Below are 24,881 nucleotides of genomic sequence, written 5' to 3' on the forward strand. Positions count from 1 at the left end.
CCACTGCTTTGTCGTTGGTCTTCCCCTCGACTGCAATAATCATTTGTCTCGCTTTTCGCATCGTGAGTCGATTCGCCGCCGAGCGGCATACCAGCATCCATCATGGCGGACCAGTTCAAACCTCGTACCATGAAACGCAAGAATGTGAAGGGACTTGCCCTCAATTCGACCCCCAAACCAGCCTCCAACCCGTCGGAACAGGACGCCCAAATCCCAGGCGCTCTCGCTAACACGGAGAGCACCCGGTCCGATACGCTGGAAATTGGTCTGGAGTTTAAACTCGATTTGCGCAGTGAGGACCTGATTACGTTGAAGGAGGTCGGCGCAGGAAATGGCGGCACAGTCGCCAAGGTTATGCATGCCACAACCAAGGTGGTTATGGCACGAAAGGTCGGTGGTTCTAATCTCGTATAAACACATCTTCCCTCTGACAGCCGAGCTTTCTAGATTATTCGAGTCGATGCCAAAGAGAACGTTCGCAAGCAAATCCTCCGAGAGCTCCAAGTTGGCCACGATTGTAACTCGCCGTACATTGTGACATTTTACGGTGCCTTTCAAAACGAATCCCGCGATATTGTGCTGTGCATGGAGTATATGGACTGCGGGTGTGTATGCCCCAAACAGCTCTACTGGCCAGGGCGAAATGGTTGATATCGATCAATCTTTACTGACACACTGGCTTAGCTCTCTCGACCGCATTTCTAAAGAGTTTGGACCTGTACGCATCGATGTGCTTGGCAAGATCACCGAATCTATTCTTGCCGGATTGGTGTATCTGTACGAAAACCATCGAATTATGCACCGCGATATCAAACCGTCAAACGTCTTGGTGAACTCTCGCGGTAGTATCAAACTCTGTGACTTTGGTGTCGCAACGGAGACGGTCAACTCGGTCGCTGATACCTTTGTTGGAACATCGACTTACATGGCACCTGAGCGTATTCAAGGAGGTGCATATACTGTTCGGTCTGATGTGTGGAGTGTTGGGTTGACCGTGATGGAGCTCGCCGTCGGACGATTCCCTTTTGACTCGTCCGACTCAGCTGCAGGGGATCGTGCCAGTGCTGGGCCGATGGGTATCTTGGACCTTCTACAGCAAATTGTGCATGAGCCTGCTCCGAAGCTGCCCAAGAGTGATGCTTTCCCTCCTATTCTACACGAGTTTGTGGCCAAGTGCCTGCTCAAGAAACCCGACGAGCGTCCTACGCCACGGGAACTCTACGTAAGTCGAGAACTCGAGATTGCTTGAGACAGCTCACTAACACAATTACAGGACAAAGATGCATTCTTGCAAGCCGCTAAGCGAACGCCAGTAGACCTCGAGAAATGGGCCCGTAAGATGATGCACGCACAGGACCGTCACTCCTATCTTGAACCACCTGCTCCGGCATCACTTAGGGCGGCAACCTCAACTTCTGGAAGCCCGTCCCCTGATACAACGCCTCGCGACACTCCTGCAACTGCGATATCTTCAAATGCCCCATCTCACCCCACGCCAACCTTTGGAGACATCCCGCTCCGAAATGATGTTACTTCGGCACATAGACACTATACACCTCCCTCGCATAGCATTCCGACATCCCATCACGCCGATTATAGCGCTCAGCATTACCAGCAACAGCATGTATCTCACAACCCCAACTCGCCGCAGACGGCTTTAAGACAGTCGCCCTTCCTATCTCTCGAACATTTGTCGCTAGAGAGCGATGAATCTCGGAGTGGGAAAATTCGTTCCCCGCGCCATTATGCCGGCGAGCCTCGTTCGGCCATAGACGCGCCGTCGAAGCCGCATTTCCCTCGGGCAATGAATTCTTCTCACCAGAGCGGGCTACATACTGCCACCTTACCCATGGGGGCTGTACCTCCACCCTCCGGTCCTTTGCCTCCTCCGCCTCAGTCCGCCGGAGAGTCGTGGCGCAACCAGTACCGAACACGGGAGAATATGACGTGAAACACCTCGGCGTTACCACCAAGCCGCTAGTATTATTTATACGCTGTATATGTGCCTCAGTATAAGGACTAAATTAGTATACAAAACACCCCTATCCTCTCCTTATTCACCACTCTGCATCCAGCTCCTGACGGCACGCAACCTCGCATTCATACTCCTGACCTGCATCATATGGCGTCTGTCGTTGCTTGCTTGAGCTTCCTATCGTTTATCTCATCCAGGTCCATTTTTTATCCTGTCTTTCTCTCCATCTTTCCATTCATTTTCCATCTCTATATCCCCTCTTTCAGACACATATGTCATTAGCGATGAAACAATTTCTTTGGCGCGAACGTTGCTCTCTTGTTGATAAATGATTTCATGTATCTACGCACAAAGTTGTCTCCGGCAGAGCCATTTTTGCACAGATTTCATATCCTTGTATCTACGGCGTTGTTACTATGATTGTAGATGAATGATTCTTCTTTTTTTCTGTGAATTTAAACGCACCCGAAATGAGTTTCTTTGATTTCTAATTCCTTTAAAATAAATACTTATGCAAATGAACACGCGATGCAATTAATCTACAGCTAAGAGTCCGAGAGAAGAAATCAAGCCGTGCTCTTGACAGCGTCAACCATCAGCGTAATAGCATCTTTTCCAGCCTGCAACACAGCATCCATAGCCAAAAAAGGATGGGGCATACCCTGCATCACATGCAGCTCTGCCTTGACACCGTTCTCCTCCAATTTGGCCGCATATGCTTCCCCTTCGCCTCTCAACACATCCAACTCGCCCACTATAACAACAGCAGACGGCAACATCTTCCAGTGACCGTCCTCGTTCCCATACAACAACGGCGAAGCCTCCGGATTGGCCCACTCTTTCTTGTCAGGTAGGTAATGGTTGCGGTACCACATCATCTTGAGAGCCGGCAGGGCAGGGGTATGCTCGAATTCCTTCCACGCCCAGTTCGTGGCTGGATCAGCCGTGTTGTCGGTGACGGGCACGCTGAGCACTTGTTTAGAGATGCTGATCAGCGAGGGTTTCTCGAGCAGGGACTTGTGTGTGAGCATGGCTGCGAGATTGCCGCCGGCTGAGGACCCGCCGACAGACAGCTTCTTGACGTTGATGTTCAGATGGCTGATGGTCGAAGGGCTGTGGAGCCAGAGTAGGGCTTCCCAGCAGTCGTGGACTGCGGCTGGGAAGGGATCTTCTGGTGCCAATCTAGAAAAGGAAATTGTGAGCATTTATGTTTAGATAACCCTGTACATGGCAGGGAGCCTTTCTCCCTTACCTATAATCAACACTAACAACCACCACACCAGCTCTCTTGCACACATTCGTGCAAACGGTGTTCTCAGTGTTGATATTCCCCAGCACCCAACCGCCTCCATGGGCATATAGGAAGACACTCCATCCGCCCCCTGGCGCTGGCGTTTCTGGCGTGAACACCCGCACGACGACGTCGGGCCCTTCGGTCTCGGTCCGCTTTATCGATATGTCTTCGGTTTTCCCAACTGGAAGCACAGGACCACCTCCAGGAATAAGAACGCCAGATGTGCGTGAGGCAGCAACGGGTTGGAGGTGCACTTGCTGTTGGTTGATGATGTATTTGTTGTAGAAAGCGGCATATTCGGGGTGGACGCGAGATTCGACGGATGGGTGAAGAGGGTACGGAGGCTGGGTGGCGGCCATTTTTGCTCTTTCTCTGGAGTAGAAAGATCTATATTGCTTTTCTTTTTATTATAGAGAGGGAAGATACAGGATATAGACTCCTGGGCCTAGTAGTGCCGGATTCGAGGAGTAAGTGGTAGAGTACGTGGTAGGGTAATTAGGCTCAACTGGACAGGGAGTAGAGAGTCCTTTTAAAACCGAGCTGTAACAAATCAGCACAAGAGAGCACAAACTTAGACTCTTATCTAATCTAAATAGTTAACAATTACAGCAAATAATAGGGTGCTTTGCTCCCTCGTATTGTCCAGCTATACATGCGTCCATTCACTACGCCCGCGTTACAATCGATACTTACCATAGTACCACGGTAGCTCAATAGAATGCAAAGGACCATCTTATTCATGCACAATCTAGCCTGGCTAGACTCAAGAAATAGCTCTCTGATTGCACGAGCGTACCGATACCCCTCACCTCCATCCACGCGCTACGTGGGATTGGAGGTGCGGGGTGATAAGATCTATCCGAAAGATAGACACGTGTTTGCGTATTCACGCTGTATATACAATACCAGCTATGCCTTTTTGGGGATGTATATGTTACTGTGTGGGATTGCTCCCCCTTGCTTGGCCAGATTATTCCCGTATTAAGAGTCCATACACGTTCCTGAAAGCTAAATAGATTACTCAACAAACCTTCCATTTGCTTCTTATTTTTCCTCCTCCTCTTCTCTTTTCCTTTCTACTCCTCTTCTACACCCTCCTCAGAGAAATTATTTGAGAAATAAACAACAAACATGGCCAGCAAAACCCCCATCTTGACCGACAAGGCCCCCAAGCCTCTCCCCGGTATTTACTCCCAGGCCATCGTCGCCAATGGCGTCGTCTACTGCTCTGGCTCAATTGGCATGGACCCTGTAACTGGAAGTTTGGTCGAAGGAGACATTAAAGCTCGCACTGTATGATATACGCATCTACCCCTCCTCCATTTGTTTTGTCCCTCAATAATATCTGATGATTTCCGTTACCAAAGCACCAATGCATCAAAAACTTGAGCCACGTTCTCGAAGCCGCCGGCTCGTCTATTGAGAAAGTTGTCAAGGTCAATGTCTTCATTGACGACATGGATAAATTCGCTGAGATGAACTCCGTTTACACACAATATTGGGGTGACATTAAGCCTTGCCGGACGTGAGTTCTCTCTCTGTAAAACAATGTTACTTTCAGAAGCTGATTTGTTTTGGATAACAGTTGCGTTGCTGTCAAAACTCTGCCCCGTAACACAGACGTCGAGATTGAGTGCACTGCTGTCTTGTAGGTATGCTGAATACTGTTTTTTTTTAATTTCTTATTCATATTTGTGATTCTGTTGGTAATGCTAACTTGTTCTTTCTTATCGTAGATCTGATGCTTCGGGGAGCTCCGGAGAAAAGTTCGGCAAAGTCAAATCCTCGCTTTGATAGTATCTATGGATAGATATTAGGTACTCACATCTTTGGTAGCTTAGTGAGAAGGGTAAAAGCTAGGAATTATATAATAATTACAAGTTTTCATGTGACATGACTACAGCATCAGGCGCTGTCTTTGTTTCGCACACACATGTGTACATGTCTATATCTAACGGCGTAAAAATACAGATGGTATCAAATATCAAAATAAGACACTGTATCAGCTCGGCTCATTACTCACCAATCTTCCTAATGTATCATACGCCTCTTGAAGCAATTCCCACCGACAACCCTCAAGAGACTCTCTCACTGCCTGCAGTAGCTCAGAGGTCTCTTGGGCGACAATATCAATCTCTGCGGAGTCGTGCCTTAACAGCATTAGCATGCGCACGAGGTACTCCTCGGCACTGCATGATATCCGTTTCTCCCGGTCTTGGTGGGTCTGCTGAGTTTGGTTTCTTTCGCGCGACATTGCACCATATGCCCACAAGATCAACGAGGCATGGTATATCGACCATGGTCGAAGTGCGATGTTGTCCTTGGTTGCCCGATAGACCTGTCCCGTAAATATGCTCTCTTGTATCAACAAAAGACAGTGATAGAGAGCCTTTTTTGATTCCTGTCTTTCGCTCCATGCTCGCACTCGCGCTGTTGCTCTGAGTCGGTCGTTGGTTGAAAGCAAGCTGCCCAGTAGAGATGGCGCACCTGCTAGGATATGTATGTCGTTAATGTCAGTGTAGATGGCTACGTAGGCCATGCGATGTAGTGGTCGGGATGCCTCTAGGGCAAGGGATGAGCTCCGCGACACAAGTGAGAACGACCACGTATCCATCGCTCGCTCTAATGTCTCTTTCCACGTATCGATTGCATCTAAACGCGGAGAATGGACTGTCGATATACGACCCACGCCAAGTGTAGCCGAGTCTCTCGCTTTCAGGTGAGCCGTCACGCTGAACAAACCGTGCAGCAAAATAAATCGAGAATATGGACTACAATGCGGTGGTATCGGAGTTCGTGCTAATAGCCGCTTCAAGACTGGCAAAAATCCAGGTGACTCTGGGGTCTTACGCATCATTCGGTCCCAATCTTCAGCTTTGCTACATTCCCACAGAATATCAGCACATGGCAGTGGCAGACGCACATCATGCACAGAAAGAACGCAGGTATGCCCGAACATGAAGCTATGCTGGGCGTCCATGACAAAACCAAAAAATGCGGTTCGATTTGAACCCTGCATTTCAATCCACTGATGCCACGATTGCTCTACCGCAGTCGTACCAGGAGTTGGTATTGTTGTATTCTGATACGCAACTCCGCGTTTCATCAGTGTAATGATAGCGCCGTGAAAGATGTGTGCTAGTTGGTGATGTTTTCTCGTGGAAAACATTTTCTCATGTGCTTGTATGATCAAAAGTGTTTGGACACACCATAGTGATGCGGGAGGATCGAAGTCAGGGGTCTACATAATTAGTATTTCTTCTTTCTTCTTCCTTTTCATGAAAATTTCGTTCTAAAAAGGATACGCAAGACACATGAGATTCAAAGTACTTTGAGAAAAACTTACGCCAAATATGAGGTATCGCAATGAATCATGTATCTTGTTAGCAGCATCATAATGTACTGCGTCCCCTGAAAGTGTCGACCCCAACGTGACTATAGCCGCTACAAGCAGAGGCGACGCCTTCACTGGATCAAGCGTGTGTTTATGTAATATCGGAAAGTGTGGATGATAATTCTCAAAATAGAGGTTCCAAAAACCCGCCAAATGATTGGGATAAAAGAAAGACGATAGCAATATGTCCGGATCCAGAGTGCTCAAGGCCTTCAACAGGTTTGCACGAACCTCGGTCCATGGAGAAGATGCCGAGGACTGGGTGGATGAAGGATGGCGAATATGAGCTGGAGACGGCACTGGGAGAGCTGGTGGTGATGTATCTGTCAACGAAGCATTGCTATGTGGTGACGTGCCTGATGGCATGCCAGCACTACCTCCTGTAGAGTTTAGGTCGGCGGAGAGATTGTCAAACAACCATTCAAAATCTAAGGGCGGATCGGGAAAGTTGATCGAGGGATCCAAGAAAAGAGAAGTAACCTGATCTTCGCCAAATTGAGGAGTCGAAACGTTCATATTGTGAGGATCGGGGTGATCAGATATGCCAGGATTGCGGAAATCAATTGGTTCCATGGGTGGGATACTGTGACTAAAATCGATAGGAGCATTTTCCCTTTCTAGCTGGGCTGCCTCTACGGCAGCCATTTGGTGATTCTGCGTCTCTCCAGTGGTCTGATAAGCGGTCATCTTCACGGGAGACATATCTGATCCAGTCATTTGAACAGCGTCCTCCTGCTCAGGCTCAGTGAACATGGCAGTCGATTCCATGGGCTGAGACTGGGAGTCAAATGACGAGCTAGAATCTGCAGCCACAAAGCCACCAGAATTTCGGAACCACATCCCCTTTGCATGGCGCTCTTCATGTCTTCTCAGCAGGTCCTTGCGGACGAAGCGTTTTGGACATGACGTGCATTGGAAGATCTGTTTTGGGCTGTCTGGTTGACGTTAGCTAAGACTGGCACTAGCCGTTCGCTACAAAAGCGATTCGTTTCACATAAGATAAGATACGTACGGTTTAGCCTGTGTCTGGCCAGATGCTCTGCGCGAAGAAACTTCTTTCCGCACCCAGGCTCGGTGCATGGATGTTCTCTGGGCATGAGGCCTGCAGAGAATATCTTTCTTTAACTTGACCTTAGCAGCAGTAACAGTCGCTTTGAGCTAGAGGCACGTCGGCGCTACATGGCGCGATGCAGTATGGTGATGAATGGTTGGACGATTCACTCATTCATCGGCGAATGTCGAGTAAGGTGAAGTGCCTGGGTGCCTGAGTAACAGGGTATCCAAGTGGGGCTTATCTAAGCAGCCTTTGATTGGCTGGCTTGATTGTCCCGGGAACAACCAATCAGATGATGGGATCTAATCATAGACGCCCAGATCGGCTCCACAAATGACACCATAACCCAGATCTGTTTATTTCAACTATTGACCACTCTATTATACGTGCTACAATGACATCTCCCCGCCGGTCTTCTTCCTGGCAAACTCAGCAACAAGAAGACCCATCGTCTGAAGCAAGCTCCTTCTTGGAGCTGGGGCCCAATCATGGCTGGCAGATGATGTCGACGCGGGGACAGAGTTTGCCGGGGCTGCTAAGGACGTATTCGTTTTCCGAGAATAATAAATACGACTCATCTGATGATATTGAGTCCAGCTCTATCAGAGATGCTGTTGCTAGTAATAGTAGGCATTTTACTGCGTCACCCACTCGTGAGAGGCCTCACAGGCGAGGGTCGCTTCTTATCGGAGATACGACACCGTCTTTTCGATGGTACATTCACCCTCCCCGGCCTTCTTATGTAGTTGTTAGTATGGAACTACGTCAGCTAATTGAATGTTAGGTCGGAATATTACACGCCTCCAGTGCAGCTAGCCAAGCTTCGGAAACCAGTGTAAGCATTCATTTGTCCATATCAACCAAGCACAAATAGCTCACCTGAATCACGGGTAAGCCGCGAGTACTACACGAGAATGAACTATCTGGTTTCCCGTTATAGCCTTGTAGACCGCTTGTTGGACTCTTCAGTGGCTCGCGATTTGATTGAAGACTACGGTCGGTTCTGGGCTAGCAATCAGCAGGGCAATTTACAGACCATTACAGAGGAGCAACCTATACCAATCGGAGGCACTTCCGCTACAGATATACCTTCGACTGGCGTACAAACGCAAACCTCCGATATACCAGAGACGAATTGTACACGTCGCCTTTTGAATGAAAGAACGCCACTCTTGCTCTCACCAGACCAGGGAAGTGAAATGGTTGAATTTTCACAGTTGTCCAGGGAACAAGACAACCGTCGAATTGTACTGACTGCTGTCTACGTTAATCTGATGGCGAACTTACTATTGCTAATTGCCAAGATTGTCGTAACACTAATGACTAGCTCTGTGTCCGTCCTTGCTAGCTTGGTAGATGCGGCATTGGATTTCTTGAGCACGGCGATAGTATGGAGCACAACACGGTTGACCGTGCGACGAGACCGATTTCGATATCCTGTTGGTCGACAGCGTTTGGAACCCCTGGGAATACTTATTTTCGCCGTTGTGATGATCACCTCTTTCTTCCAGGTTGCGACAATTTCATTGCAGCGATTGTTCGGGGAAGATCACAACCTGATCGCGTTGACTGTTCCTGCGCTCATCATCATGGCATCGACTGTGACTATCAAGGGGCTTATCTGGATTTGGTGTCGAAGGATCAATAATTCCAATGTCCAAGCACTAGCTCAGGATGCTATGACTGACGTCGTTTTCAACGTATTCAGTGTCATTTTTCCTCTCAGTCAGTTTTTACCAAAGGAACTATACCTATGATCAAAACCAGCTGACGCAAATAACAGTCGGCACATTCACTAATATATGGTTCCTCGACCCTCTCGGTGGTCTAATTCTTTCAATATATGTGATCGGCAATTGGGCGACCACCGCAAACGAGCACATCGCACACCTAACTGGCGCCGCTGCATCAGCCGCTGACCGCAGTGTTCTATTATACTTCGTTATGCGTTTTGCGGCCTGTATTCGCTGGATACAGAATCTGGAAGCATACCATTCAGGAGATAGACTGAACGTGGAGGTCGATATTGTCCTGGATGGGAATACGAGCCTGCACGATAGCCATGATATTGGAGAGAGCTTACAGTACATGCTTGAGAGTCAGATGGCAAGCGTCGATAGGGCCTTTGTACACCTGGACTATGCTGAGTATAATTTACCTACGCATGTAGATCATACACATACCTAGGTACTTACTGTTGCCTCGATATTTCTTTATAAATCGATATTGGACAGATCTTTAAAATGTTAAAATCATTAATTCTTTTTAACACGGTTCGTACCTGGGTATAAACCTGATAATCAACAAAGCTCATTACAGAAATCCAAATTCAAAAGCAAAAAGACAATAGAAGACAAGCAGGGCGAACCTCCCGATTGAAAACCAGATCCCAGCAGATAATCAAGTACTACCACAACTGCGGTACAAAGCGGTCAGGCGGTTTCCTGTTACGCATACCTCTGCGCAGATTCTTTTCGGATCTTGTCATTATCTGTTCTTTCTTTTTTGTCTGCTTCCCCTGCTTCCGACGTTCATCACCGCGTCGATTAGCCATTCTTGGTGCCTGCATTCTAATCCGCGCACTTCTTCGCACCGGCACATCGACATCCTCATGCAGACTTCCCCTGGTATTGCACCGGTTTCGTGTTCTGGGTCTCTTTGCGGGTGGTGCTTCTGCATGTCTCTCGGATGCATTTCCGTCTATGCGTCTTTTTCTGGATGTATTTGCCGTTGGTGGACGGCGCTCTTCCCCCTGTTCCTCTGGTGTCTCTGGTACCTCCTCTGGTATTCCCTCTAATACATCCTCCTCTCTTTCCTCCTCCGCCATCCTCTCCAATACCTCCTCTGCTATCCCCTCCAACACCTCCTCTTGTACCTCTACCTTTATCCTAGCTTCCTCTTCTGCTACCTTTCCCTCTTCCTGCCGCGTTGATCTTGACATTGGAATCGTATCACTTGTTCTTCTTCTTGGTATTTGTATCGGTCTTTGGTCAAAGAAATCCAACCATTCCTCAAACCACATCCCACTATGCCGTTCACGGGCTCTCTCTCTTAACTCGTCTGGCGTGAGTCGCCGCAGGTATTGACTTGCCTCCTCTGCATCCTCACCATAGTATACGAGTCTCAATCGTTCTAGTTTTTGCTTTTTCTTCAAGGTCTCGTTGAGCAAATTCTCGAAATCGAAATAGGCTCGTTGGTAGACGCTAATGTTAGAGGAAACTGAGGCATCTGTTATCGGCGTTATGGTAATGTCTGAGAAGCCCTCTTCTTGCTCTCCATGGGGTACATATGAACTTCGGGTAGCATAGCTGTTCGGAGGTAGCGGGCTACTTGGCTCACAGTTTTCTTTATCGTCTTCCTGTTGCTCTTGGTCTTCTGAACTCGCTTCGATAGTGGACATCTCACTCTCAGGGATATCTTCTTCGTCTCCATCATCGTCTCGATCTCGGTTGGCAGCACGTCTCAGAGACGCCGCGACGGTGGGAGATATTTCTCCGCTTGTTGAACTTTCCCTCCTGCTGCCGTCCATGGTCAAACCCGGTTCGGATGGTAGGTATGCAGAAGTGGTTTTGGATGATGCTTGACTATCAGAAGACATCCAATTAGGCAGGCGACAAGTTTAGTACATGGTAGGAGTCCTCCCATAAATACAGTGAAATAAAAATCAAAGACTTTGCAAAAGAAAAAAAAAAAAGAAAGCCTTCCGATCTCCTTTGAACATAGATACACATAGCATTGGAATTGTATTGATTCTGACAACGTCTAAATCCGGAAAGCGGACGCATGATACATCGTCAATAAAGCCTCTTTTTTATATCCCTGTTTGATCGTTTTGTTCGTCTTTCCCCCCTCCCTTCTTCTTGTTACTCAAGAGATATGTATCATACTTCTTACAGTGAAACCCAAACATGAGGGTGAAACTTGGGAAACAAAAGACATTGTATTGTTGAGACACGCACAGCGATGCCCTTTTAGGTTAGCGCCTCGCGAGGACGAGAGAATAGATATCCTCCTCCGGGGGTCCTCAAGTAGTCGATCATTTCATCTTTCTGCCTTCTTCGTTTCTTTGCCCTCATTATTGCATAAATCTGTGGATAGCGTATGAGGCATTACCCTTTAGTCCATGTAAGCCCGAAGCGGTTAACCCTCGCAATGACTAACAATATTGTGCCCAGCAACATAACACTACCCATAAACATCTGCATATACAAGTAACTACCATCATCATCAGCCTGCACAAGTGCGCCTGCAATCGGATTGCCAGTCAAGGCTGCGAAGGCAACAATAGAGAGAACCATTCCCATCCTTACGCCTGTCTTTTTCAGATCGTCGGTCAATGAGCTCAGAGCAACAGGGAACAAGCCCTGGATGCCGGCGGAAACGAGTCCATATATCACAGCCCACACATACAGACTAGGCGTGCTATGGACGCCATACCAACCGTATGCCGTTACAGCAGTGCTAATTGCGAAGGGAATCAAGAGATTCAAAGGTCCCGTCCAGGCATCGGATACCAGACCAGGAACAATCCGTCCCGGGAGGCCGATACCACCCATAACCATGAGTAGGTCTGTAGATGTCGACGTAGAAACACCAAGAATATCACGGGCATAGCTACCCACATAAAAGAAGCCAACGTATAACCCCCAAAGAACAAAAAACATGCCAATCGCAAAGCACAAGTAGGGGATTTCCTTAAAGGCAGCCAATTCGACAATAGGCCCGCTTGGACGCGGCGGCAGTCTTTGTCGGAGGAAGAACAAACCAGGGAGCAAAGTGGCTAGAGTGAAAAACCCCAACGCGCGCATAGTCCATGCAAACCCTGCTTCCTTCAAAAGCGAGTTTATCATGGCGGGGATTATCAGTCCGCCTGTTGCGGACCCGGCTGCTGTGGCGGACATGGCGAGTGCTCGTCGTTTATCAAAGTAGGTTGGTAGAAGAGATAGAGTGGGGCAGAACATGAGACCGCATCCAATGCCTTGCATGATGCCCTGGGAGAGGAATATCTGCCAATACTCGGTGCACAACGAAGTCATGAATAGACTGAGTGTGGCGATGAACATGCCGCAAGCCCATGTGAATTTAAAGTAGCCTGCATCGGTGGCACGACCTGAGAACGTGCCAATGAAAAAGATCAAGAATGTCTGCACACTGCCTATCCAGGAAATGTCTGATGGCGACTGATGTAGAGTTTCAGTGTAGTATGTTTGAAACATACCGAAGGAATTGGTGTACCCCCAGGTATTGGCTATTACAAAGTGAGCAAGAAGGACTTGTGACCATGCCCTGATGCCGCCGTCTGGAGGGGGACCGGGGTTTCGCCCAGACTCTCGCGTGCGAACGAGGGTCAAGGTCCTGGTTAGAATAGATGTAGCAGCATCAGCATCTGTGTTTGCTTCTTCAGTTCTCGATCTCGATCTGGATCTGGATATGATTGCTTGGTTATTGACATCGTTGTCGTCCTCCCGATCATCATCATTAGACGATGTAATCGTGTCTGAAGTTCGCCTTTTCTCATCCTTCCTATCATTATCATAATTATGATAGACCACAGAAAGCTCTGATCCTAGCTTTTCTCCATCCTCATAAAATTGCCCGCTCCTCCGTCTTTCTTGCTCAAGGTCCGGTCCTGAATGAACGTGCGGTTGCGCCTTTTCCAAATCTATATCACTGGGTTGATCCATTATGATTGGTTTGAGTTCTTATTTGATTTTGAAACCTGCCCTTGTATATAGCATTAGAAACAGTTCAGGCTATGCAAATGCCGTCAATGTCGGCAAAAGTTGGAAATCGGCTAATCGTGAAAAATGGAAAAGCGATTGTATTCTAGTCAATTTTCACGATCCAAAGGGCGCTGGGTATTATCATAGACGTAATAATGGCAGTGTAAAATCTAGACAGTCGAAAAATCTTTTATCGGGACGAACTCCACAGCGAACAAGCGCAAAGTAACTGTGGATGCACAATCAGTAGTCACCCCAATGTCAAGAGATGAAAGCAAAGGAGGAAAAGAAATACATGTAGTAAATTTCCTTTCAAAAAGCATTATTTCATTTCTTTCTTTTAGCAAAAAACCGAATATACTAAATTGGTGGTGGAGAGCAACCTCGCAGAGAAATCCGAGATGGAGAAGATAAAAGCAACAAATGCCGTGGACTACTAGCGGCTCCTCGAAACCGGGCCAGGGTATGTTGTCTCTGCATGAAAACTCACAACTCACCGCTCGACACATGATTGATAATAGTACTGGTTTTAACCTCAATGGCTGTGAAAAGGTCGCTGTATGGCTTACACAGAGGGAAAAGCCTTGTGAGATACAGCCATTCTGTCGTGCGTCTCAAACTGCTTGTCTGTTGGCCTCCAGATCGTGCTGTCCCAGAATCCGCTTGCCATCCCATGTGTTCGGACACAGATAATACCTCGGTCTTTGGACGTGCGTATTCATGGGCTAGGTACAATGGTTTGCGTTTCCTCATAAATGGAAGCCCAAGCCTAAGTCTTAGACTGCTGTAGATGTTGTCTTGATAGCTATAGCCCTGACTTATTTAGCCGGCTTACATTTGTTCGCGCCGCTCTGCTCGACCGTCCCAATCGTCTCGGCTTGTTGATCACAGTACCGTGCCATTTCGATGTCCTTGTCGGTCAGACCGCGAGGATAGTGTGTTGTCCAGTGGACGCGGACGGAGCCTGACTTCTAACCACAGCCAGTCAGCATCAATTGGCCTTGGTTTCCGGAATGTGTCAATGTATCCGGCGACAAGCAAAGCAAGATGGACAGTCTTACAAGAGTTATTGTTGAGTGATGGTTCTTCGATTTGCTTCGAATGCCGATGACTTGGGTGAAGTCCTATGCAAAAGAAGGAATTGGTTAGGCAATCACATTGACAATTAAAGAGCGGGTAAAGAACACACCAGACATTTCGTATAGGTCTTGAAATAATACGTCTTCGCAACACCCGCGCGGTCTTCATCCAGCGTCCATTGTTTTTGCTCGATCAGTGACCGAAGCAGCGCCGATAGTCGCTCGCAGTTGACAGAGTCAGGAAACACAGGTTCCGCACTATCCGCACGATCCACGGCAGATGCGAAGTTTTTCCTAGTCGGTTGTCGCGATCTTGCGGGACAGGTGGTTGGAAATGCAAAGGGAAAGGCGGGACGGCTCAATTGCGGCAATGAGCGCCGCTGTAGCAGATGCGTTATTTTTGTTCTTGTCGGTGTTGTAGCAGACATGGTTTGTGGTAGTTGCGGCAGTTGTAGTAGTAGTAGTGGTAGTTGTTGTTGTTGTTGTTGTTGTTGCTGTTTGCGCCGTCTGAGGAAGCTTGGGGCCCGTGACTCGGACGCCTCAGGCCACGACACTTTCCTAACACGACACCTTCCCAAAATGGACAATTCTAAACAGTGAGCATTCTGGGCCCTACACCCATCACTAGCGCTCTCATAGTACATTGCTATACTTTGCACTTTGTGTATTTGCTAAGAAACAAGAAAAAGCGTCTATACCGAACGCCACATTTTCATCGTGCATGGCATACACCAACATGGTGGATAACGGACAGCATAGGCTGCACACATAGCCCAATTAGAGAAGCTTACTAGGGAAAAATCTTATGATGCTTGTATATCTCGTTCACTAACTAGTTATCCAGTGCACTGCTGACGTTAAGCATGTAGTCACTGCTCAGTTATCGCCTGTATCGTAAGTTCTCAGGGCTCGAGATGTTCTAGACCCTATATCAGCATATGGTTAGTGTGCGACAGTGATACGAAGAAAGCTTTTTCCTGAGCGCGAGTCCTGGGTACAACTCCTATTCTCCACAACTAGACATACTATCTCCCCTGCTGTGGCTTGACCCTGGTGCTGGATTGACGACGTCATCGACAGCTTGCCGATAACCGAAAGTGAGGTCAATATGAATAGTTACTACTGTGAATATTACCAGTTGCATGAGGAGAGATTGCGTGGCCATGAGCTATGATGCGCGATAGGGTAAAAACGCATGTGGAAGAACAGAACAAGAAAGTGGAATGCCTGAAAGCTACTACGTTGAAATCTCAACATCATCGACTCGAACCTGACCCACAGACGATTGGATACATAGTCCGTGTTGCTATCAGATAAGCTACGGCGAGCTAGATCTCTGAGTACTCGGGACTCTGCACAGAGATGCTGAGTTGTAGAACAATTGAATACTGCAGAGTCGCTATTCAGCCAGATGATCTTTGTGTAAACATAAGTTCTAGAAAATATCAAAAGCACGCACGCCGGGACGGAGCCACGGCCTTAGTCAGCGGCATTAAACGCTTCGTCTCGCCGCTCGGAATGTTCGTCCGAACGGAGCAACACACTTGCCGGCACCGAACAACACAAAGCGAAAAACGATGCGGAGATCTCCCGCTTAAAGCGGCACGTCGGACTTTACAAAGTTAAACTCTGGAATGCGGTTCCGTGCGAGGACATCACTCGCTATGACTCGGCCTTACTGATTGTTCTCAGCGATTCTTTACAGCCAAGTCACTCTGTCAGATGAGCCAGGAGAAGAGCATTGGATTCAACAGGGTTACTAACGCGCGAATGGAAGAGCCAGAAGCCGGTAACTATGTATGCAGGCTTTAACTAAGTTATGGCCGGAGTTTACGTATATCCGTTCGCAAATACGACAACTAGCCTGGACGAATAGAAAGGCCGCAAGTACGCTGCAGGGAGATATTGCTACGTATTATTAGAATATTCCAGGCGATGATCCAGGTTGGGACCCCTTCCCCCAAGGAGCATGGACGGACTCTTGGAGTATGAGTATTTTTGGACTACGGAGCGTAGTAATACTAATACTAATACTAATACTAATAATACAACTCGGAAGCATAGCTTCCCGGACACTTAGCTGGCTGGCCAAGTGCAGTAGTGTCGGCGACACGCTTTCTCGCGAGCGAATGGCCGATTATCCGATCTAGCTCTGCAACTCGATCATATAATTCGATTGGGCTTGACTGAGGGAAAATCATATCCGAGTCCCCGCTGATTTATGATCACCTGCCCCTGTGAGAGATTTTTTTTTGAGAGAAAAAAAAAAAAAAATAGATAAAAATTTTTTCGACAGTTGTATAGTTTGGTTGATAGTAAACCCCGACGGATCAAGGATGCCGAGTAACGAGTTGGATCCTTGTTTTCATTTTAATCTCTCAACTGATGGTTTTATGTCATGTTCTGTGTGTGTGTGAAGATGCCCATACTCATAGTATAGGCGTACATACCATCAAGAAAATAGATGCGATGAATACGAGGCGTATCGTAAATTGGGATAACTCCGGCGTGCCTCCTGCTGCCCCACAGCGTCGTTATGAATGCTGACTATGATGATTATGTACAGAGTATGTCAAGAAAAATAAAATCATAGAACGAACGTGCATATGCATAATTTAGAATACCGGCCATTACGTCTCAGCCACAACTCAGCTGCAGGCTGTATGACAGGCAGAGAGCAAAGCTTCCCTTTTCGTCCAGCTCCCAACTCTAAAAGCCGTTTACAGAAAAATACCGATCTAAACCTGGGTCCATCAACTTTTCCTGACTAAAAGCATAACTCTGCTGATTCATAAATATCGAGAGTACCTGGCTGCCTATAGCCACAGGCTAGAGGGTTCCTTATTTCGATCTGGCTTTCGTCACTGTTACTCAGCCAGGAGCTGTAACTAGCCAACTAGTGAACAAAGGCACGCCCACGATATTAAACCAGACCACGCCCCCCCCTCCTCCACCTGCTTACCTATTTCCTGCTTACTTGCTTCCTCCTACTTTTATACCCCTCTATTTCCCAATTCTTCTTTTCAATCTGCTGTGGCTAGTCTACATTTAGAGCGAGGCCAGCTTACCAGTAAAGGTAAAACATTGGATCGGTTGCATTTCCAACAACTCTATACGTGCTATCATCGCATCGACAACCTATCACCTACACTGCTTCTCCAATCCCGGTTGCTGATGCCATCCTTACCAGCGCCGAGCTTGTTTTGATATTCATTCCAACAACCCTGGTTTTATAGCACAATTTCCGCAACACCTATTTTCCAACACGGAATAATATCAGTGCTGGGCACGAGAAAAGGGTGAACGACATTGATATACGATCATGACTGCTCGACAATCAACTCCTTCGTCGGAGCATTCAGCTCACTCAGACAACGTGCGCAAGAGAGTCTGCAAGGCTTGCGATCGGTGTCGCCTGAAGAAATCAAAAGTAATCTAGCCTGTGTACTTATGCTTGATCAAGAGCCAACTTAACTAACCACCGCGCAGTGTGATGGTGCAAGTCCGTGTGGGAGGTGTCGTGCCGACAATGCCATCTGCGTGTTTGGCGAGCGGAAGAAGGCACATGACAAGGTTTACCCTAAAGGGTGCGTCCATCCACTTGCGTGCCTCCGAATGATTGAATAGTGTCAAACTAATGCAAATATGCTCGCAGATACGTGGAGATGCTCGAACAACAACAGGTATGGCTAGTGAACGGACTGCAAGAACTCTATCGACGTGCCCAAGAAGGCGAGGGCTGGACTGGAGAGCCACTCAAGGCCGAATCCAACGGCCACCCACTGACACACGACCTGCTCACACGCCTGGGCGCATTGGACCATACCAAAGGCGAGCAATTCGAAGAGAATGTCGAGTCAATGCAACAAAAGCTATGGCAACAGAACCCAGGATATATGCAACGACAAGAGTCGTCCGATGGCAGTTCTGACACTGCCCAATCGCCTATTATTAGCAGCAGTGGCAGCAGCAACAACTCTAATAATCACCGACATCACATCCATCACCACCATAATAATAACCACCGTGTTCATCCTTATAACGTCTCGGGGTATGCGGAAGCCCTATCACGACGCCAATTGCCCCCAACACCACCCAGCTATAGTCCGTCATCACAAACGATGACAACGATAAAATCAGAGCAAGGACAAACGCCGGCGGCGTCAACAAATAATATTAACACCGGTTTCAGGTCAACAGTCGCCTCCACGTCAACCCTGCTCCTTTCCCAACAAGGCATTAACCCGATGGCTCTACAGAACCCGCAAAACAATTTGCACCAACAGCAGCAACAACAACAATCACAACAACCGTGGGTCGGTAGTAATGCGAGCGCAAGTGATCTGAGTTTCGACGATCTAGATCTCCTCGGAAATCAATATACGATGTTTGACGAGGCATCCTCTTCCCCGCCTCCAATGTTCGCTACTCGTCAACAGCAGCAACAATCGCAACAACAAATGCCTATAAGTTGTTTACCACCGAGTATGCTGTTTGATGCGAATGATGATTTCAGTCAATATTTTAATCCGAATATGGAAATTTCTACCATATGATCATTTCCTCCCTCAATATACTTTGGGTCTTTTTGTTTCTTTCTTGGAAGTTGATGATTCTTGATCTAACGATGTAATGGCCTGTACAATTATTATCTTTTTTCTTCTTTCTCTTCTTTCCCCCTTTTAAGTCGTTTCATGTACAACAAAATTTCGACGCTATTACCAATGCAATGGCTATGCAAAAATAAAAAAGGAGTCAATGGCTATCTACGGCGATAAGGTTTATTTTTTATTTTTATTCTTTTTGGAATCTATTTGCGTCATCGTCAATCTTCAAACTTTTTCTGTAAAAATAAAAATACAAGAGTAATCCATCGGACGACAAATTTCGCATTCCTTACCAGAAGCGGAAATAATACCTCGGTTTCCGAGTTGGAATACAATGCGGCGCCGGCCGTCCTTTTTCACGTCGGGGATCTAATTACACGATCAGCCTATCAAACAGTTACCTGCAAGGATGTGGGGTGTGAGTACGACGTAGTTTATTGCTAAAGTACGTAAAATACATGGAATTGAGTTGAGTACGAGTAAGTTGTCAACGGGATTATGTTAGGTTACGTGTCTGGCTGCCTGTCCGTTGATTCTGCACTACTTTTAAAAGTCTGGACAGTTGAGGAAAGCGAGCTGTAGAAGAAGCATGCTACGTATTAATGTTTTATTGCCGTGATTCTACCATCACAACTCGAAGGATATCCAACACCACAAAACTATATGCCTAGTCACGGCATTTAGCCAGGGTCTCGAGGCGTTGTTATTCGCATCTTATATGGAGTGCTATTATTATTGGAAATCATTGTATGCCGAATCCCGAGCCGCCGCTGTCAGAGTTAATTAATTGTTTGTAAGCTAATAACTAACGGGGAGTTCTACGGAAAATTCGACGTGGAAACTTCATGCGGAGATTCCATGGAATCCACGGAGGGTGAATTTCGCAAATTCCTAAACCCGGCGGAATTTGAGGAGGTTCGTATAGGTATCCGTGTGTATATCCGTGTCGCTTTAACTGACTCCTGCAAAGTGCTCTGATCTGATACGTACGTATGACTGCGTACTCCGTAACATTTTTTACCCTCTTTTCCTAAAAGAAAGAAAGAAAAAAGGAAACAGGGAAAAAAAAAACAATTAGTTAAATTACTATCACGATGGTTTCAACTCTATTCTCTGTCTGGTGTGCACGGAGGTGATAAATCCCGGGTCCGTTTTTGAGGACTTACTCAACATTACTTAGGGCTTACCCTTGGGACGCACTATTGTTTGATTATAAGCGGTCTTGGGTATTGAGAAGTTGATAGACATTTAATAGTTCATGTTTAAACCGCATTCGTTCGTATGACTATGTACTATATAAGCATGGATGATTAGTTACTATCAACGCGAGAATTTAGATTCAGCGTCTCAAATCCAGTTTACATACTTGTTTTTTTCCAGTGATAGATTTTTCGATAGACAGACAATACTAGTTACTAATTATTTACCTAGTCTCAGTCAATGTTACCCAAGGCCAAGAAATAGTACACATCTGTCCGTAACTAAACTATAATGATAAGTAATCACGTCTGAGATAGGGCTGTATTCTGCTTAGCTGAAGTTAGTACGGCCGATCCTCTGGACGTTGGTAATGAGTAACTACGGGCCTTATCATTTGTCGTGCAGCAGATCAAATTGGGGACATTCTTGTGTTATGCAAGCCACGCTGTAACTACTCCGGACCCCGTGCAGAGTTGCATGACCTGAATCATGATCATCGATTCACACCGCTGAAGCTTACTAACACGTTTTACAAGCCTCAATTCGAATGCTAGTTAAGCCTACCGGCGATGATCAGCTCAGTCAATCTGGGATTATAAGATCAGTTTTCGTGGCGCAGCATATTCAACTACATATGGTCAGACAGACACGGCCCGGCTGCATGCTGTAACCGACTGCGCCTCCGTCAACTTGCGTGTGCAGCATATGAAGCTGGTGTTTCACGGGACATCTGTCTTGCCTTGTTCTGCCACGTAAAGCTCGAATGCATGCTATGAATATTTGTTAACTGTAGGCATGTCACACACAAATGCCTGTTGTGCAAGAAATCAACCCCTCTAGTTCTCATATCCTCCGAGGCGTTCAAACAGTGGCTTGTTTGCTGTACCGTTCTCGTTCTTGGGCGTTTGACCATACATGCTTGTATTAAGTATTTCTGATTCTTTCTTTTTCAATTTACAATTCAGACGTGACAAGAAGCATCTCTATTTACCCTGCGTTTTTAGCCTAATTTGGCAAGTGATGCCTTTTTTACCGGGAACTTTTCTCGTCAGTTAGAAATGCCTAGGTAGATTGACAGCAATAATATATCGCCGATAGTGTAGATGCATCTTAAACTCTCCTCGGCAAGTTCTTTTCTTTACCCGGTCTATCTGACTGGCAAATTGATCATTCTTCGAGGTTGTTGATACTGACATTGTGAAATCCGCGGGGTACAACAAACGTCATAGCCCGCCCCTCACTAAATTGGGTTTACCCCATACTTTCGCACTCTCATAAATCAGGCTGTTGCTTCCGGTCGCTGTAGAAATCAATTTACCAGAAGCAAGTCATCAAAATGTCCAACCCAGAAGAGTCTGCATTCACCTTTCTCCCCCTGGGAGCCATCATCCAGGAGTTCAATGTCGGCGGGACCAACATCGTGCAAGGCTTCAAAACGCAAGAGGACTATGTCAAACATAACTCCCCCTTCTTTGGCGCTACAATTGGTCGGGTGGCGAATCGTCTGAAGAACGGCGTGCTGGAAAACATCAATGGGCAGGATTACTCTCTAGCGCAGAACAATGGTCCGAACGCGCTGCATGGGGGTGTCAAGGGCTGGGACAAGCGTGTTTTTGAGGGTCCTACCGCTGTGAATCGAAACGGCAAAGAAGGGATCTTTTTCAAGTACCTGAGTAAGCATGAAGAGGAAGGTTATCCGGGTACCGTGGAGGTTCATGTTTGGTACACGGCTAACAAGGAGGATGGCAAAACTGTGCTGGAAACCGAATATGAGGCCGAGCTTGTCGGAGATGAGGTTGAGGAGACGGCTGTGAACATCACCAATCATTCGTGCGTATATTTACCCTACCTTCCATTATTATCATTCTTGATAGTATAATTGGATTACTATATTAACATTCTGGCTAACAATATCGTAGGTACTTCAATATCTCCGGTGGCGCAGACATCCGCGGGACTAAGGCTAAGCTGGCAACAGATTCCTGCATACCCCTTGACAATACCAGCATACCATACGGCCATATAGACAAGTTCAAAAAAGTCAAAGTTGCTGAACCCTTTATTCTGGGCACCCCCGAAACCGAAGTTGATGACTGCTTCTTAATCGAAACCGATCCATTCAAAGTACCCCTCGATACCCGGTCTCAGGCTTTAAAGCTACTCGGCGAATTCAGCCACCCGGACAGCAAGCTACACCTAGAGGTCTATAGCACCGAGCCCGCTTTTCAGTTCTATACTGGTAATTTCATCGACGTCCCCGCCGTGAACGGTCTGCCGCCGAGGGGCAAATATGCCGGTTTCTGCGTTGAGCCTAGCCGCTATGTGAATGCGCCCAATATGCCGGATTGGCGTCATATGGTATTGCTCAAGAAGGGACAGATTTATGGCTCGAAAATCGTGTATAAGGCATGGAAAGAGTGAATGAGCATTGCCATGAATTACATATTCGTTTATGTATGCATAAAGTTATGCGTTTCGTGCATGCATAAATTTATGCGCATCATTGTTTGTAGAGAAGGGATCATTTTGCATGCATTCATATCATCCTTGAATTTACATCTTCATGTGAAATAGGTGACTGACCAATGCCAGATGCCTATTTCTTCCGATAGATGGAATGTCGAAATTATACAAGCTTCCACTAGATACATTATCGGTCATGCAGGTCATATACATATCATATACCCATGGCCAGCCCAAAAGCGTATTACCTCATACAATCATAGTATTAGACCCAAAATGAATTTAAGTCTAGTAATCTTGGTCTTCCCAGTTACCGTCAGATGGTGCCGGGCTCTTGCCGTCGTAGTACTCCGAGCAAGGGGCATAGGCGCAAATGTTGTCGTCAGCAGCGCGGAGCTGGCCGAATGGTCTCCACCACATGTCCATACCCTCGCCACTGCCATCGGGCTGGGGAATAGTGCTGAGGTTCCAGTTCCTTTCGAGGGTAACAACTTGAGAGAAGTCTAGAGCAAGTCAGTCGGTCAGCTGCGGCGTTGTAAACGTATCTTAAGAGGGGAAATAACTCACGATCGTAGTACTGTTGGTCAACACAGTCGTAGCACTTGATGGTGTCATTACCCAGGGCAACAGTGTAGATGAGATTGGGCAAGCCAAAGTTATCATTGATGTAGATATCTGCGACGGAATCAGCATTATTCCTAGCTTCAAGTATGTGGCCTAAAAGAAAGCTTACTGTTTTCGTCAAAGGTAAGAAGAATCAAAGTGTTCCTCATAAACTCCTCATTGAGCAACATGGTGTCGATCAAGTATTGAGTGTTGTTGACAGCGAAGGGAATGTCGGTGTTGTGGGCATCGTTGTCAAGGTTGGGGCTGTAGAACATGTACATGGGGGCTTTAGCACCGAGAGCAACATCTTTGGCGAAATTCTCCTCGGCATTCACGATGTTCTGGCAACGTGCAGTGTTGTTGCGAATGTTGTCGAAGGACATGAAAGGGTTGTGCTTGCTATATTGATCAATCAGCCAGTGCTTCCATTTTGCTTTTCATGGCAAATTTGAAGAGCTTACCGGACGTATAGAGTGGACTTGTCTTCGGTTATTGGGTTGCAACCACCGTCGGCAAGAGGAGTGTAGCCCTCCATGTAAGCTTTCCAGGTAATACCTGTGTTTTGATTCAATCAGCTAATGATATCTAGCGATGGGAAATCACAAGTTATAGATCGTACCAGCCGGCTCAAACAAGTCAATGATGCTCATTTCGGTGCTGTTGTGATCGGCATCATCATAGACACCGGCGGAAAGGGTGTTGGAAACCATGGTAATGTAGTTTGGCTGCACAATTCGGTGTCAGAAGCTCGGCAAATATAAGTCAAATAGGAGGATTGTTATATTACCTGGGATGGATGGGCAGTTCCTAAAGTCTTGATGTTAGAATGTCATCCGTCGTAATAACTTGTATGCTCGATTCTGAATGGAATCCTTACCATGGTAGTTGCCCAGCGTCATGCCCATGTTGGTGAGATTGAGGAAGTAGGGGTTGCCGAAGGTGACATCCTTGTTGGTGTTCTCAAGAACAATCACCACAAAACCTATCACATTAATTAATTCCATGTTTCATTTCGCAGGTCTCGGAACAGGGCATCTTCCAACTTACGGTCGAACCACTTTCCCACAGGCGGCGTGATGGTGCTAGTGGTGTTGGTCACCACGCGCTTCAGTGGCGAGGCACTCACCAAGGAGAGACCAGAGAGAATCAGGCTGGTGGAAAGCTTCATATTGTCGACTGTTTGCAGAATCTAGTCGTTCAGTCTTTGGATCTGGAGCGGAGTGGACGACAAGAGCCAAGACAGTCCGGGGGACAGCCGTTTAAGTATGCGAGCAGTTCTCAGCACGTGGGTTCCACGAGAGCTTCTTTCGAGCTTTCGGACAGCCCCCCATGACGGTTGTTTTTTCTCTCCTGCTGCTGTTGCGACAAGAGCACGTGTGCCAAAGGCTTGGCTCTTGTAGATCGTCGTGGGTCTCAGCCGCCTCTTGCCGCGCTGTTCGGGGAGTGGGTCCTTAGTCGCCGGTAGCGCGGCAGGCATCCCGCAGGT

General features: G+C 47.1%; 11 protein-coding genes across 11 annotated transcripts; 5 read left to right on the top strand and 6 right to left on the bottom strand.

The window, feature by feature from the left end:
• Positions 1-102: 102 nt before the first annotated feature.
• Positions 103-1,951, top strand: UA08_02040 (hypothetical protein; the record flags this gene model as incomplete). The annotated part of the gene is made up of 4 exons (XM_020261771.1): positions 103-390; positions 448-605; positions 685-1,222; positions 1,274-1,951. The coding sequence occupies 4 exons, from the start codon at positions 103-105 to the stop codon at positions 1,949-1,951; spliced, it is 1,662 nt and encodes a 553-aa protein (XP_020123141.1).
• Positions 1,952-2,541: 590 nt separating this feature from the next.
• Positions 2,542-3,628, bottom strand: UA08_02041 (hypothetical protein; the record flags this gene model as incomplete). The annotated part of the gene is made up of 2 exons (XM_020261772.1): positions 2,542-3,157; positions 3,228-3,628. The coding sequence occupies 2 exons, from the start codon at positions 3,626-3,628 to the stop codon at positions 2,542-2,544; spliced, it is 1,017 nt and encodes a 338-aa protein (XP_020123140.1).
• Positions 3,629-4,400: 772 nt separating this feature from the next.
• On the top strand, positions 4,401-5,063 carry UA08_02042 (2-iminobutanoate/2-iminopropanoate deaminase; the record flags this gene model as incomplete). Its single annotated transcript, XM_020261773.1, has 4 exons — positions 4,401-4,562; positions 4,637-4,794; positions 4,855-4,917; positions 5,006-5,063. 4 exons carry the CDS (start codon positions 4,401-4,403, stop codon positions 5,061-5,063), a joined length of 441 nt encoding a protein of 146 aa, XP_020123139.1.
• A 208-nt stretch (positions 5,064-5,271) lies between these two features.
• On the bottom strand, positions 5,272-7,760 carry UA08_02043 (hypothetical protein; the record flags this gene model as incomplete). The annotated part of the gene is made up of 4 exons (XM_020261774.1): positions 5,272-6,510; positions 6,616-6,732; positions 6,895-7,598; positions 7,676-7,760. The coding sequence occupies 4 exons, from the start codon at positions 7,758-7,760 to the stop codon at positions 5,272-5,274; spliced, it is 2,145 nt and encodes a 714-aa protein (XP_020123138.1).
• Positions 7,761-8,111: 351 nt separating this feature from the next.
• On the top strand, positions 8,112-9,904 carry UA08_02044 (hypothetical protein; the record flags this gene model as incomplete). The annotated part of the gene is made up of 4 exons (XM_020261775.1): positions 8,112-8,431; positions 8,502-8,552; positions 8,658-9,442; positions 9,501-9,904. 4 exons carry the CDS (start codon positions 8,112-8,114, stop codon positions 9,902-9,904), a joined length of 1,560 nt encoding a protein of 519 aa, XP_020123145.1.
• Positions 9,905-10,124: 220 nt separating this feature from the next.
• On the bottom strand, positions 10,125-11,246 carry UA08_02045 (hypothetical protein; the record flags this gene model as incomplete). The annotated part of the gene is made up of 1 exon (XM_020261776.1): positions 10,125-11,246. One exon carries the CDS (start codon positions 11,244-11,246, stop codon positions 10,125-10,127), a length of 1,122 nt encoding a protein of 373 aa, XP_020123144.1.
• Positions 11,247-11,826: 580 nt separating this feature from the next.
• On the bottom strand, positions 11,827-13,401 carry UA08_02046 (hypothetical protein; the record flags this gene model as incomplete). The annotated part of the gene is made up of 1 exon (XM_020261777.1): positions 11,827-13,401. One exon carries the CDS (start codon positions 13,399-13,401, stop codon positions 11,827-11,829), a length of 1,575 nt encoding a protein of 524 aa, XP_020123143.1.
• Positions 13,402-13,926: 525 nt separating this feature from the next.
• UA08_02047 (hypothetical protein) lies at positions 13,927-15,163 on the bottom strand (the record flags this gene model as incomplete). The annotated part of the gene is made up of 4 exons (XM_020261778.1): positions 13,927-14,165; positions 14,276-14,411; positions 14,502-14,564; positions 14,630-15,163. The coding sequence occupies 4 exons, from the start codon at positions 15,161-15,163 to the stop codon at positions 13,927-13,929; spliced, it is 972 nt and encodes a 323-aa protein (XP_020123142.1).
• A 2,678-nt stretch (positions 15,164-17,841) lies between these two features.
• UA08_02048 (hypothetical protein) lies at positions 17,842-19,075 on the top strand (the record flags this gene model as incomplete). The annotated part of the gene is made up of 3 exons (XM_020261779.1): positions 17,842-17,949; positions 18,009-18,106; positions 18,175-19,075. 3 exons carry the CDS (start codon positions 17,842-17,844, stop codon positions 19,073-19,075), a joined length of 1,107 nt encoding a protein of 368 aa, XP_020123137.1.
• A 2,587-nt stretch (positions 19,076-21,662) lies between these two features.
• Positions 21,663-22,747, top strand: UA08_02049 (hypothetical protein; the record flags this gene model as incomplete). The annotated part of the gene is made up of 2 exons (XM_020261781.1): positions 21,663-22,156; positions 22,246-22,747. The coding sequence occupies 2 exons, from the start codon at positions 21,663-21,665 to the stop codon at positions 22,745-22,747; spliced, it is 996 nt and encodes a 331-aa protein (XP_020123136.1).
• A 330-nt stretch (positions 22,748-23,077) lies between these two features.
• UA08_02050 (hypothetical protein) lies at positions 23,078-24,563 on the bottom strand (the record flags this gene model as incomplete). The annotated part of the gene is made up of 8 exons (XM_020261782.1): positions 23,078-23,292; positions 23,357-23,464; positions 23,523-23,794; positions 23,857-23,950; positions 24,015-24,120; positions 24,183-24,202; positions 24,273-24,377; positions 24,443-24,563. 8 exons carry the CDS (start codon positions 24,561-24,563, stop codon positions 23,078-23,080), a joined length of 1,041 nt encoding a protein of 346 aa, XP_020123630.1.
• Positions 24,564-24,881: the final 318 nt, after the last annotated feature.

This window comes from Talaromyces atroroseus, assembly GCF_001907595.1.
Source record: "Talaromyces atroroseus strain IBT 11181 chromosome Unknown scaffold_1, whole genome shotgun sequence".
Classification (NCBI taxonomy): domain Eukaryota; kingdom Fungi; phylum Ascomycota; class Eurotiomycetes; order Eurotiales; family Trichocomaceae; genus Talaromyces; species Talaromyces atroroseus.